Genomic DNA, 15,111 nt, shown 5'->3' with positions numbered 1-15,111 from the left:
GAACTTATTTATGGTGTGTTGGAAAGACTGTTTTTACCTCGACTTTCGTAAAACACAATAATAGATTTTCTTATAAAAAGCACATTTATTATTAATTTTTTATTTTGAATCATGCAGAATCCAGGTTTAAAATGTATCTCAAAGTGTGCAAATTATCTAAAGTGGTTTTTAAATTTTGGGTTGAATGAATATTTCACACAATGACATCTTTTGAAAATAACAGCAGATTTGAATTTGAACGTAAATATCCTTAATTAAAGTTCCTAATATTTCTGCTCAGCTCCTTGCAAAGTGTGTAAGCTTTATCTATGAGCCTTATGATTTTCAAATACTTGTTTCTAATGAAGTTGCTCTTGCTTTCATCTGCTCTCAAGGGTGACACTCTATAATGGGAAATGTAGCAATACATTGGGAAGATCATGGTTTTTAATTGAGATACACATGAATTCCAGTTTCAGCTCTGCTATTTACTACCTATGTGCTCAGGGCAACTTATTTATCCTCCCTGATGTTGAGTTTTGCTGTGTATAGAAATGGGAATAATAATCCATATCCTTAAGTGACCAGTCAATAGATCTAACATACTGCCTGGCACACAGCAGGCATTCAAATCACTTAATTACTGCATTTATAAGCCATTATTTTTACATGACTAGCAAGTAGAGGGCAAGTTGTTACAATGTGTTAACCATTTTCCACTTTCTTCTTGTTTCTCAGATGATGACTTTTTTCATGAACTCCCAGAAACTTTTCCTTCGGATCCACCTGAGCCTCTGCCACATTTCCTTATTGAACCTGAAGAAGCTTATATTGTGAAGAATAAGCCTGTGAACCTGTACTGTAAAGCAAGCCCTGCCACCCAGATCTATTTCAAGTGTAATAGTGAATGGGTTCATCAGAAGGACCACATAGTAGATGAAAGAGTAGATGAAACTTCCGGTGAGTTTTCCATTGCATTTGCATTGCAGTTCAAGATTCACTTTCTCACTACTCTAGCCTGTGGACATACTGTTATTTCAATTAGTGGAATGGAAAATTGAGTTATTCTCTGACAAAAAGTTTTGAATTGGTTTGGTTAAGGTTTGGTGATCTTGTTTCATGTGTTGAAAAGTAAAATGGTGTGAATAAATCTTGACTTGCTTCCTGTTGGACTACATGAAATTAAAACATGGTTCATACTTAAGAAGATAAATAATGCGAATGAATAGACTGACAATGTTAAATGCCCAAGCAAATAATATTCTTGAATTTCACCTGCGTGGTAGTCAGATCTAAATATCCCGAGATCTGGGGAGCATTTTTAACTTGGATAAATTGAACGTGTTTACATTACTGTCTAATGTTAATCCATGTGCATAGTTTGCCCTTATATTTGTTAAGGATTTGTAAATGTCATAGATTCAAAGTATCTTATACTCATAACTTACATCCAAAAGTGAATCCTAACTTCCTAACTCTTATCTAAAATTAAATTGAGGGTGATTCAGAACAGTGATAGTGTAGGATCCATGAACAGAAGAAATGGTAATTGTAGCCCTTTCTCAGAGGGTCTTGATCTGATTATCTTTGCCCCTGGCATGGTTAAAACTCCTGACTTTGCTGCTCTGTAAATACCATCCTTAAAGATAAAATACTAAAGGCAAAGAAAGGATGAAGTAGATTCTAATAACCTGTGGGATTTCAATTAGCTATAAAGGATAGCAATTTTCTGCTACACAATGGATAAGTTAGGGTAGTTGTGGAATCTCCTGGAGTTCTTTTAAATTGGAAACATATATATGTTTCCATGGTAGTGTACGTGTTCTTGCTCTCCAGCGGACAGAATAACTCTTTGAACTTTCAGATCTCTTCCAGACTTATGATTTTGTAATGTTGACATATATTTAAGTATTAATACTTTATTATTCAACATTTTCAAGCCAAAGAATATCAAGCATGACAAAAATTGAAGCATTTAAATATCTTTGTTACCCTTAATAGATATCTCTCTGAACCAAAATGGATACACATGTTCAAAATCCAAATTGTAAATAATTCATATTTGTGCCCAAGTGTTGGATTAACCAGAGACAAGTAGAGACCAGCACTTCAGGGCTCTACTTTCTACTTTCAAGATCTCCGACAAGATAAATAGCATATTGAGGTGACAGAACGTAAAGAAATAGAACAGACTATGAGAGGACTGAGAAGAGGCAACTTTTTAAAAAGCATGTAGGACATATTCTTTATAACATAAATGGTCTTTGGAAAATCAGGTGGCAACTCTACATAATTGCTTGTCAATTTGTGAATCAATATGCTCACTGAATGCAAGCTGATGACTGCAGATATAACTGGGTATCCAATTATAGGGTAGCTTACTTCAGGGAATTGTCCCACCTCTTGGTCTAATTACTCAGAAAATAACTCCACCAGATGTCTTCAAAATCTCAAGTGGATTGAGTTTTATCTGTTTCAGCTCATGTATTTGTACAGATTTCAAACAAGCTTTAATGATAAAAGGAAAGAGAAAGAAATAACAAAAACTCAAATATGTTACAACATATTCAGGCTTATCTTTACTAAAATAATGACATGCCTATATAGGAAGATTATAAATAGAAACAAAACTATTCTTTTTTATTATTATTATACTTTAAGTTTTAGGGTACATGTGCACAATGTGCAGGTTAGTTACATATGTATACATGTGCCATGTTGGTGTGCTGCACCCATTAACTCGTCATTTAGCATTAGGTATATCTCCTAATGCTATCCCTCCCCCCTCCCCCCACCCCCCACCCCACAACAGTCCCCAGAGTGTGATGTTCCCCTTCTTGTGTCCATGTGTTCTCATTGTTCAATTCCCACCTGTGAGTGAGAACATGCGGTGTTTGGTTTTTTGTCCTTGTGATAGTTTACTGAGAATGATGATTTCCAGCTTCATCCATGTCCCTACAAATGACATGAACTCATCATTTTTTATGACTGCATAGTATTCCATTGTGTATATGTGCCACATTTTCTTAATCTAGTCTATCATTGTTGGACATTTGGGTTGGTTCCAAGTCTTTGCTATTGTGAATAATGCCTCAATAAACATACGTGTGCATGTGTCTTTATAGCAGCATGATTTATAGTCCTTTGGGTATATACTCAGTAATGGGATGGCTGGGTCAAATGGTATTTCTAGTTCTAGATCCCTGAGGAATCGCCACACTGACTTCCACAGTGGTTGAACTAGTTTACAGTCCCACCAACAGTGTAAAAGTGTTCCTATTTCTCCACATCCTCTCTAGCACCTATTGCTTCCTGACTTTTTAATGATTGCCATTCTAACTGGTGTGGGATGATATCTCATTGTGGTTTTGATTTGCATTTCTCTGATGGCCAGTGAAGGTGAGCATTTTTTCATGTGTTTTTTGGCTGCATAAATGTCTTCTTTTGAGAGGTGTCTGTTCATGTCCTTTGCCCACTTTTTGATGGGGTTGTTTGTTTTTTTCTTGTAAATTTGTTGGAGTTCTTTGAGATTCTGGATATTAGCCCTTTGTCAGATGAGTAGGTTGTGAAAATTTTCTCCCATTTTGTAGGTTGCCTATTCACTCTGATGGTAGTTTCTTTTGCTGTGCAGAAGTTCTTTAGTTTAATTAGATCCCACTTGTCAATTTTGGCTTTTGTTGCCATTGCTTTTGGTGTTTTAGACATGAAGTCCTTGCCCATGCCTATGTCCTGAATGGTACTGCCTAGGTTTTCTTCTAGGGTTTTTATGGTTTTAGGTCTAACATTGAAGTCTTTAATCCATCTTGAATTAATTTTTGTATAAGGTGTAAGGAAGGGATCCAGTTTCAGCTTTCTACATATGGCTAGCCAGTTTTCCCAGCACCATTTATTAAATAGGGAATCCTTTCCCCATTGCTTGTTTTTCTCAGGTTTGTCAAAGATCAGATAGTTGTAGATATGTGGCATTATTTCTGAGGGCTCTGTTCTGTTCCATTGGTCCATATCTCTGTTTTGGTACCAGTACCATGCTGTTTTGCTTACTGTAGCCTTGTAGTATAGTTTGAAGTCAGGTAGTGTGATGCCTCCAGCTTTGTTCTTTTGGCTTAGGATTGACTTGGCGATGCGGGCTCTTTTTTGGTTCCATATGAACTTTAAAGTAGTTTTTTCCAATTCTGTGAAGAAAGTCATTGGTAGCTTGATGGGGATGGCACTGAATCTATAAATTACCTTGGGCAGTATGGCCATTTTCATGATATTGATTCTTCCTACCCATGAGCATGGAATGTTCTTCCATTTGTTTGTATCCTCTTTTATTTCATTGAGCAGTGGTTTGTAGTTCTCCTTGAAGAGGTCCTTCACATCCCTTGTAAGTTGGATTCCTAGGTATTTTATTCTCTTTGAAGCAATTGTGAATAGGAGTTCACTCATGATTTGGCTCTCTGTTTGTCTATTGTTGGTGTATAAGAATGCCTGTGATTTTTGTACATTGATTTTGTATCCTGAGACTTTGAGAAACAAAACTATTCTAATATCGAATGCTTCTAACAATTTCATGCTATGTTGGTAACACACCCACACACACATATACACATATATTGAGAGAGATTTCTTTTCTGTGAAATCTTTATTTTTTATAATTGTACATAAAAATTAATTAATATTACATACATCAATGATTAAGACTACCTTATAAATTAACTGTAAACTAAAATAGTTTGCATGTTTTCATTTAAATTCAGGAGAGATAGATGAGAACTAAGAGAAGATTTAGGAAATTCAGTACTTTCTCAGTTCTCCTGAGATTCAGGAATGGAGTAATATACAACATAGCTTTATTAGGAGCTTTCATTTTCATCCAGAGCTTTACAGAAAAGGCCAGCATCCAGCCAAAGGCTGACATACTAGACTCATGTAGGTATTACCTTTAAAGCTCTGAAAAACTTGGTGGGAATGTACATTAGTACAACCTCTATGGAAAACAGTATGGAGATTTCTCAGAGAACTAAAAATAGAACACCATTTAATCCAGCAATACCACTACTTGGCATCTACCCAAAGGAAAAGAAATCATTACATCAAAAAGATACCTGCACTCATATGTTTTTCATAGCTCTATTCACAATAGCAAAGATAGGGAATCAACCCAAGTGCCCATCAGTGGATAATCAGATAAGGAAAATGTGATATATACAAACAATAGAATACTATTCATCCATAAAAAAGACTGAAACCATGTCTTTTGCAGCAACATGGATGGAACTGGAAGCCATTATCTTAAGTGAAGTAACTCAGACCCAGAAATATATTAATAAATGCCACATATTCTCACTTGTGAGAGCTAAATAATGTGTACACGTGGATGTTGAGTGTGAAATGATAGACAACAGAGACTCAGAAGGATGCAGGTGGGTGAGGGGGGTTGGTAATGAGAAATTACTTAATAGGTACAGTGTATGTTATTCAGGTGATGGATACCCCAAAAGCCCTGACTTTACCACTATACAATCTATTCATGCAACAAATTATACTTATATCCCATAAATTACTACAAATAAAAAGAATGAAGTTAGGAAAAAGACAAAGATGCCCACAGATACCATTATTAATTGGTATTATTCTAATCTACTAGCCAGTGCCATTAGACAACACAAGTAATGAAGAGGTACAAAAATAGTGAAGAAGGTAGAAAATTATCATTTATGACAAATTATGTGATTTTGTACTCCTGGAAAATGTATGCATTTTAAAAGAAAAAAAAATCTTTAAATCAAGAGAATAGAGAAAATAGGTGATAAAAAATTTGTATCACCAACCAACTTTCCTATGTACAGACAGCCAATTCAAATTAAAATGCAGTAAAAGATGTCATTTAGAATAGCTATGTAAAAGAAAACATGTAGGTTTATACTTATCAAAAATTTTGCAGAATTTTATAAAGGAAATTTAAAAATCCTACTTAGAGGCAAAAAAGATTTCATGACTTACATTAAGGAAAGACATATTCTGGAATGGAAAGGTTGAATATGTTTAAATGTCTAATACTTATAAATGAATCTGTAATGTCACCATCATTTTATTAATAATTTGGGAAAATAGCTGAGATAATTCTTAAATAGTAGAGTAATGGGGAAAACCCAACTCATTATAAATATAATGCTAAAGAAGTTAAAAGAGTTTGATCTTAGCAGAGGACAAAACGTACAGATTAATAGATTAAAATAGAGATCAAGAAACACTCAAAGACCTAAGGCATTTGTACCTATTACGTTACCTAGAATGTAATAAAGATCAGTTTTTCAACCAGTGAGGAAAATAATTTATTCAATACATGAGTTGATATAACAAGATAGGAAGTTGGAAATAGAAAAATAATAAAGAAAACTTGAATCTATCTCATTCTTTAGAATAAAATAAATGCTAGATGTTGGGGCTTAAAATCATCATCATCATCGCCACCATCACCATCATTATTAGGAGAAAATTTGGCAGTTGGTTGGTTGGTTTCAGTGGTGGGCATAGTCTTTTAAATTAAGACACACAATCTATAAGTCTTACAGGAAGGCATTATTAAATTTGAATATCCAAAGCAAGAAAACCACAAACAAAACCAAGAGACAGATTTAAAAACTAGTTATAGTATCTGTGGCTATATATTAGCCAAAGGGCTAATTTTATAAATACATAAATAGCTCCTAAACTATATTTAAGGAAAAGATCAGCAGCCCAATAGAAAATCGAGCAGAGTGGTTGATATAACAAGATACAGGAACAGCAATGTAAATGGTAATTAAGTATCTAAGGAGATGTCATCAGGACCAAAACATTTGTTAATATATAGTGTTGATTAAAGGCATAATTTTTTGATGGGCGTTTAAATTGATACAATCTTTTTGAAGGCCCATTTGAAAATACCATTGAAAGGTATATAGATTTCACTTATTAGTTACAAACCTAGAAACTATCTGAAAATATAATTCCAAATGTGCACAAAGCTTGTCCATTGAACCTTCATTGCTGTTGCATAGCAGGGACTGTTTATCCCTACTGTGATACTTTTAAATTTATTTTTTATTTTTCTGGAAACAGTGTCTTCCTCTGTCTTCCAGGCTGGAATGCAGTGGCATGATCATAGCTCACTGCAAGCTTCAAACTCCTGGGCTCAAGTGATCCTCCCAACTCAGCCTCCCAAATAGCTACAACTACAGGCACACCACCATGCCTGACTAATTTTTCATTTTTTGTAGAGATGGGGTCTTGCTATGTTGCCCAGGCTGGTCTCCAAACTCCTCTGCTCAAGTGATCCTGCTGCCTTAGCCTCCCAATGCACTGGTGAGACAGGAGAGTTCCCTCCACCCCTTCTGGGACATGGAACAGGGGTATGGCTCATTTACTCTTTAAGCTACACTCAAACACCTTTCGAAAGTGGGAGCATGCAGGTGAGGGGGTGCAGGAGCTGGGGCGAGTGCCTTTGGGCTCCAGCAGGAAGGAACCCTTTACCAGCCTGCAGCAGTGAGTAGAAGTTGCCTGTGACAGAGCTCTGGAGCCCCAGAGGGCACGTGTTATAAACAGTGCTCTTTTAGCTTTGCCTCCACGGATGGCTTAAACGTTAACAGCTCCGTGAAGAGTCAGTGTGACAGCCTTTTTGGGTTCCTGCACCCAGTGTGTCCTGAATTCTTTTTCATCATTAAGGAAGAATCAGGTCACAGGAACAGTTTATGAATGTAGAGGATTTTATTAAGCGGCGGAAGTGGCTCTCAGCAGAAGGGGAGCTGGAAAGAGGATGGTATGGGAAGAAGGTGATCTTTCTGTGAAGCCCTGCCATCTGCGGCCAGGCTCCTCTCCAAAGTCATGCAGTCAGAATTTATACTGCATCTATCTGTAGTCTCCGATGCTCAGTTGCTTCTCTCGACATTCAGCTGCTTGTCTCTCTGCCAGCTAAGGTCTGGGGCTTATGCGAGGACAGGTTAGGGGGGCAGGGCAGGCCAAAAAGGTAACTTGGGCAGGAAAACAGGGGGCTGCAGTTTCCAGGCTTGAGGGTGGGGCCTTTGCTGGGGAACTGCCTTCTTCTACTCAGTATTTCCCTGCCTCCTGTCCATATCACTGGGGCTACAGGGGAAGAGGCCCACCATGCCTGGCCATGATACATTTTAAAACAATGAGGTTGCTCCAGATATGAAGCTATAGAAAACTCTCTGAGATAAAATTTAGAATGAAAGCCAAAGTAGAGAACACTGTGTGTGATATGCTTCCATGTATAAAGAAAGAGGATGCATGTATATTTGTATGTGCATTGGAATTTTTCTGGAGAAACATATAACAAGCAGTTGACAGCTCAGAGTCTGGGGTGATAAAGGGACTTTTATTGTTTGAGTTTTTTTCAATCCTGTGAATGTGTTATTTTCATAATAAATAATGAAACCTGAAAAAAAGCCCATACCACTTTATTGCCTCTCTTTGCCTGCTATCATAAATCCCCAATATGGACAAATATTGGTGGAGAAATTTGTAGGCTTTTTATGTTAAAGCTTTTTGCTTTCCTGTGAGATCAGAAATATTGTGAATGCAATTGAAATAAAGGCATTTGTTTTTTTAGGGGTGGAGGTTGGGGGGTTTCCCCTGAAGCTAGATCCACCCTGCAACTTTGATTCTCAACTGTAGTCTGACTGTAGTATTGTTGGGGACTTAGTGGTTCTTGATAGCAAGAAATGTTAGAATACATTAAGTCTTGAAACGTATTTCAAATCAGGTAAATTTTCTTAGTATTTGAAAAAATCAAACCTGGTTATCCTATGATAAGACAGAGAAAAGAGATTGCAAACAAGTTGCTTTTATACATACCTCTGCCTTATAATCATATTTAGAAGGATATTTAGTGACAAGCTACATTACCTTGAGACTAAGAAAAATTGACTGCATTCAATAAAATATCTATCAAAGGTAACTTCATATTAAAAACCTGCAAGACAATAAAACTTAAACAAAAATTTATTCTCCAACTCATAAAATTTTATTTTAAATTATGAAATCATTAAATAGGAAGCAAATAATTATTTATACTCACTGAGTATATCTATCCATTGATCATAACAAAATATACTGATTGAAGATCATTCATTACCATTACTCTTTGTCTTTCCGTCATTTAAACCACAGTTGCATTTCTAACATGTATGCAATACAAGAAACAGAAAAGTGGAAAGCAGCTTATAATAAATCATTTAGAAATTTTCAATATTTGAAAGTTCTTGATTTGGTAATATAGTAATACATACCTATGTTGCCTTCAAAATTCCATAGAAATCATGATCTACTCAATATTTTGTGGTTACATTTTTAAGAAAAACTCAGGCTCAGCTGTTCGCTTTCTATTTACTTGAAGCCTTTTCAACTCTTGTTTCCATGGTACCTAAGATCTACCATCTAAAAGCAAATATTTTTTTTCTCTGTGAAGAAGCAAAGGAGTTTAGAAAACCATGGTTATGTTGAAATTGTAATAATCCCTGAGATTTTCCTTTTTCATCTTTAATTATTCTCAAGTTAGTGGAAAATATCAATAAGGTCAACACAACAAAAATAAAAGTTCCAGGCCTTATACCGAACACCTTACGTGTATTCTGTTCTTTAGTCATCACAAGTGTCTTATGAGATAATTTCTAAGATTCTTCTTTGGTAAATTAGGAATCTGAGGCTCAGCAGGATGAAGAAACAAACTTGCCTCAAATCACTTAATGAGGAAGTGACACAGCCAGGATATGAACCCAGAGCTCTCTGCTTCCAAAACCTTTGCTCTTGGCCCTGCGCCTGGTGTCTCCCTAAATTTTACCATAACTACTGAACACAGAACAGTTAGTCTAAAAAAGAGCTATGCAATACAATTATTTCTTTTCCCAGGAAGAGAAGGGCTGCTTCAGAGTGTCAGCTGTATGTGCATTTTTCATGTTTTATTTGCCTTCCTTGCCTTGTGTCAGGTTTTCCACATGCAGACCTTTGTGATTCTTTAACATAGTAACGTAAGCTAGTGCTTAGGGTCTGGTTTTCCATTCTTGAAGGCCTTTGCTCTTTGGCCAATTAGCAAACAGTCAGCCTTAATGGAAAAAAGGAATTGATGAAGAGAAGCCATAATTGGGCATAAATTTAAGTGAATTGCTTCTAATCAAAACCTAGACTTAGGTATACTGTCCTTACTCAAGTCCCCATTGGTTGCAGGAGTGGGAACACTGAAAATCTTCCTCCTTTTGTATTCCTGTTTCAGATACCTCTTCTCTCCATCCAGGCACCAAAAATTAAAATCTCAGCTTCATCCTTCACTCCAACAAGCAAAAGGATCATCAAGTATTGCCAATTTATTTTCAAATTATCCTTCTGTTTTAAGTCTTGCTTATACTCCCCTTCTACTCTTTAATATATAGCTCTTTGATTATCTAAATAGCCACCTACATCTTCTTTATTTTGGCCTTTTTCTTTTTCCAGCAGTTTATTCTCCGAGTAGTTATAGGCCTAAAAAACAAGCGTTCAAATGGTTTTTCCAAGTGGTTGTCATTCCCCCTCTTAAAAATATATAATGGTTTCCCTTTGTCCATGAAATAAAGCACATCCTGCTTGATCTTATCTTCAGTCTTCAGTACAATTGGCTCCTAATCAAACTTTCTAGCTTTTTCCCGTAGTTTCACATTTACCACATGCCTTATATAGTAAGCCGATATGGTTTTTCCTCTTAAACTGTGTTCAGCAAACCACCAGTGTCTTATAAGTTCTTAATAGATGTCATTTTGGAAAACAAGAAAACAAAAGCTTTGCAGCCAATTTAGGAAACACTGTAGTAATTATATTCCCGTTTTGGAGAAAGTGTTAAGTCATCTTAATCCATGTGGGCTGCCGTGGCAAAATACCACAGCCTGGGTAGTTTATAAAGAACAGAAATTTATGTCTCACAGATTTGGAGGCTGGGAAATCCAAGATCCAGCAGATTCGTCGTGTGATGAGGGCCTGCTTCCTTCTAGATGGTGCCTTCTTGCTGTGTCCTTACATGGCAGAAGGGGCAAAGGGTGCCTCTCTTGCCTCTTTTATAAAAGCAGTAACTCATTCTTCATGACAATTGCCCCCATGGCCTAGTCACCTTCCAGAGGCCCCACCTCCTAATACCATCACCTAGGGAGTTAGTATTTCAACATACGAATTTGAGGGGATACGAATGAGACCATAGCAAATGTATATTAGCACAACAGTCCCCAACCTTTTTGGCAGGAGGGACCGTTTTCATGGAAAACAATTTTTCCACAAAGTGGGAGGGGGATGATTTAGGGGTGATTCAAGTGCATTACATTTATTGTGCACTTTATTTCTATTATTATTACATTGTAATATATAATGACATGATTATACAGCTCACCATAATGTAGAATCAATGGGAGCCCTGAGCTTATTTTTCTGCAACAGTCCTATCTGGGGGTGATAGGAGACAGTGACAGATCATCAGGCATTAGATTCTCATAAGGCGCACGCAACCTATATCCCTTGCATGTGCAGTTCACAATATGGTTTGTGCTCCCATGAGAATCTAATGCTGCTGATGATCTGACAGGAGGCAGAGCTCAGGACGTAATGCTCCCTCACCTGCTGCACACCTCCTGCCGTGTGGCCCGGTTCCAGTACTGGTCCCTGGCCTGGGGGTTGGGGACCTCTGTATTAGCATGTGAAAGTCTTAGGAAAGGTCTGTAGTGGGAAAACCTTATTTATTTATTTATTTATTTTTTGAGATGGAGTCTCACTCTGTTGCCCAGGCTGGAGTGCAGTGGCATGATCTCGGCTCACTGCAACCTCTGCCTCCTGGGTTCAAGCGATTCTCCTGCCTCAGCCTCCCCAGCAGCTGGGACTACAGACGTGTGCCACCATGCCCAGCTAACTTTTGTATTTTTAGTAGAGACGGGGTTTCACCATGTTGGCCAGGCTGGTCTTGAACTCCTGACTTCGTGATCCACCTGCCTTGGCCTCCCAAAGTGCTGGGATTACAGGCATGAGCCACCGCACCTGACCCGAAAACCTTATTTACTATTTGTCGACTGTAATCTTTTTCACAGAATCTCTAATGAAATATCATGAGATCTTAATGTCACACCAGGAGATGATTTAGGAAATGCTGCTCACACATTTTCAAAGGGGAACTACGGGAGATCTGTATAAATTCTATCAAGTGATGCCTACTCTTTTCTTTACACTTTTGAGCATTATAATCATAGAAACATGAAGTTTTGAGAACTATGGCAGTCATTTAGTTCAGCTTAATTAATTATTGGCATGCTCTTCATTAAATTGAGTGAAACTAATTTTTTATTATCTTGACTTTGTGGACCTACTTACGTCAGATGGAACTTCAGAAAATAAGTTTGTTCACATCCTGTCCTCTTATTATTAGTCTTAGATAACTTGAAAAAGACAATTATCACATCTCTCCCCTCTTTAGTCTAAACATTATAGCTGAAGAGAAAGCTCCATGAAATCCGGGGTCGTGTCTGTGTTTTTTACTGTTCCTGCTCCTGCTTAACATGGTGTTGGGTACTTAATAGGGGCTCAACAAATACATTTTGAATGAATTAACTATCCCTTATACCATACTTTTCTTCACTCCACCTCTGTCAGCATCTTACTCATTCTTAAAGAAGTATCTCAAATGCAATACTGTGAATGAATCTTTCTATATATAAACCCAAGTCATAGGTAAATATGTCCTCATTTCTGTTATTTGTACTTCCATTTTCATTACATTCATGGTGATTGTGGAAATATTTTGATAATTCATATGAAATTATCAATATTTGACCTTCGGCTTTTTCTTTTCTTTTTTTTTTTTTTTTTTGAGACGGAATCTCGCTCTGTCACCCAGGCTGAAGTGCAGTGGCATGATCTCGGCTCACTGCAATCTCTACCTCCTGGGTTCAAGAGATTCTCCTGCCTCAGCCTAACAAGTAGCTGGGACTACAGATGCTGCTGGCATGCCTAGCTAATTTTTGTATTTTTGGTAGGGACGGCATTTCACTGTGTTGGCCAGGCTGGTCTCAAACTCCTGACCTCAGGTGATCCACCTGCCTCAGACTCCCAAAGTGCTGGGATTATAGGTGTGAGCCACCGTGCCTGGCCAATATTCAACCATTTTTGAAGTGCAAAAATCACAGTCTTATATTCAATATCATGTGTTATTTATTAAAGTTATATTTATGTATACATATATTAATAGATGTGCATGTATATATAATATATGTAATCTCTGTCTCTTCAACTAGATTGGAATGGTATGGTATAGTTTATATTTTGTAAAGCTTTTTCTTTTCTGTAGTTTATAACAAGGTGCTAAGCACAGGCAATGATCAACGACAGTTTATTTTCTGAGATTATAGCTACTCATCCTACTAAATTTGTGTAACTGAAATTTAGTGAGACAAACCAACAGTGTGTATTTGGAATATTTCATGAATAGGTAATTTGAGGAATACATAAAGATAGCTTAATCTTCTGTAAGAAGAGTTACTTTATACAATAAATATACCTATCACACCAATTGTTATTCTCCATGTAATCATTTTAAATTCAGTTCTCATTAACAGAGTGAACAATTTCAAAAGGAAGTTATGTGGGTTTTGCTTAAATTTTAGTAAATGATGCATAAAATTTGAAAACTCTACTTGAACCTCATTCCATAATTTTTTATTTAAGTCAGTGGGAGTATTGCCTTGGCAAGAATGGAGCTTTATATCTGTAATACAGTTGTCTGCCAATGAAGATAAATGATTCTGGAATTTAAATCAATTATTTATTTGATTTCTTTCTCAGAGGTACTTATTTCAATACCAGAAACTAACAATTTTTCTTTTCAGTATGAGGCTGGCCCCAGGGCTGAGTAAATAAAAATAGAAAATTGATAAGGACCCATGTAGTACATGAAGGCTGTTTCACTGAGTTAATCTGATAATGTCACAAGATGGTAGTTGCTGGTTAGTCATAACAGAATATCAATTGTCCCGGATTGAAAGGTGTAATGTTTTCTCACCTTTACTTTGCAATCATATTCTAGGCCATATCTGTGCAATAAATAGATGCTATTAAAATTTTCTATACAGTATGAAGATTCAAACATTAAAAATCTTCCCCATGGGATACTGAACTATATAGTTCAGCTTATTTTTCATTTATTAGTGTTCACAATTGATTCATCCTTATTTCACATTGACTTTGTCTTTAAACACCTGGGCTAACATGGCCAACATAAACTCAGCTGCAATTACAAAAACATAGTTAGATCAGAGTTCTAGAACTTATGTATTTGTTGCAGTTGCTTCCATTATATCACGCAGATGAATCTCTGCTAGCTGACTTATTTGGGCTCACCTTCTGCGTATAAACGTTTTTGTTTTCATTCTTTTTCTAACTTACAAAAAGAAGAGAAAATTGAAAATTTTTAGACTACACATTTAGATTCTTTTTGTTTCTAATCTATTGTTGTCATGAAGTTTTTATTTTTATTGTTATTTGTTCATTTTTGGTAATTCCGATATTTGCAAATATCAGTATTATAGACCCTGTTTGTACTCCAGAGCACCCCGACTATATCCTATTTGCAGAACTATGTAATTTTAATTTAATTATATCCCATGGGGAAGATTTTTAATGTTTGAATTTCATACTGTACAGAAAATTTTACTAGCATATATTTATTGCACACATATGGTCTAGAACATGATTGCAAAGTAAAGGTGAGAAAATATTACACCTTTCAATGCAATTTTAGCAAGTTGTGTTTCACTAGGGGAAAAGAGAAATTTTCTAAAATTATATACAGTGAGAGTTTTTAGTGTAAGAAACATAAAGGAATTCTCCCCTGCCAATTAACACTTAGGGCAAGGTTACTTGTAACACATAACTCCTCTTCCTTTCCACAGTGAAGATGAAAGCACTGATTAATACAATTTAATCAAGAATATGCATATAAGTAGATATGTAAGTGCAGACACACGTGTGTGTGTTTTTCCAAATTCAGAAGAGAAAAAATCAAATCGTGTCCACCCTCAGGCCCACGCAGAGGCTACAATAAGAAGCAGGAGTCCAAGGACCGTTCTTCATCCAGATAACATGCTACTGAAA

The 15,111-nt window shown here is 36.5% G+C and overlaps 1 protein-coding gene across 2 annotated transcripts in view; it reads left to right on the top strand.

Moving 5' to 3' along the window:
• UNC5C (unc-5 netrin receptor C) overlaps window positions 1-15,111 on the top strand; it is a 388,152-nt gene that overhangs the window by 221,885 nt on the left and 151,156 nt on the right. For both annotated transcript variants that reach the window (XM_008955313.5, XM_003829912.5), the window contains exon 2: window positions 718-939. In XM_008955313.5, the coding sequence (XP_008953561.1) occupies window positions 718-939 (222 nt within the window). The remainder of the gene's footprint in view (window positions 1-717; window positions 940-15,111) is intronic.

Source organism: Pan paniscus, chromosome 3 (genome assembly GCF_029289425.2).
Source record: "Pan paniscus chromosome 3, NHGRI_mPanPan1-v2.0_pri, whole genome shotgun sequence".
Classification (NCBI taxonomy): Eukaryota; Metazoa; Chordata; class Mammalia; order Primates; family Hominidae; genus Pan; species Pan paniscus.
This window is presented reverse-complemented; position numbering and strand designations above follow the sequence as displayed.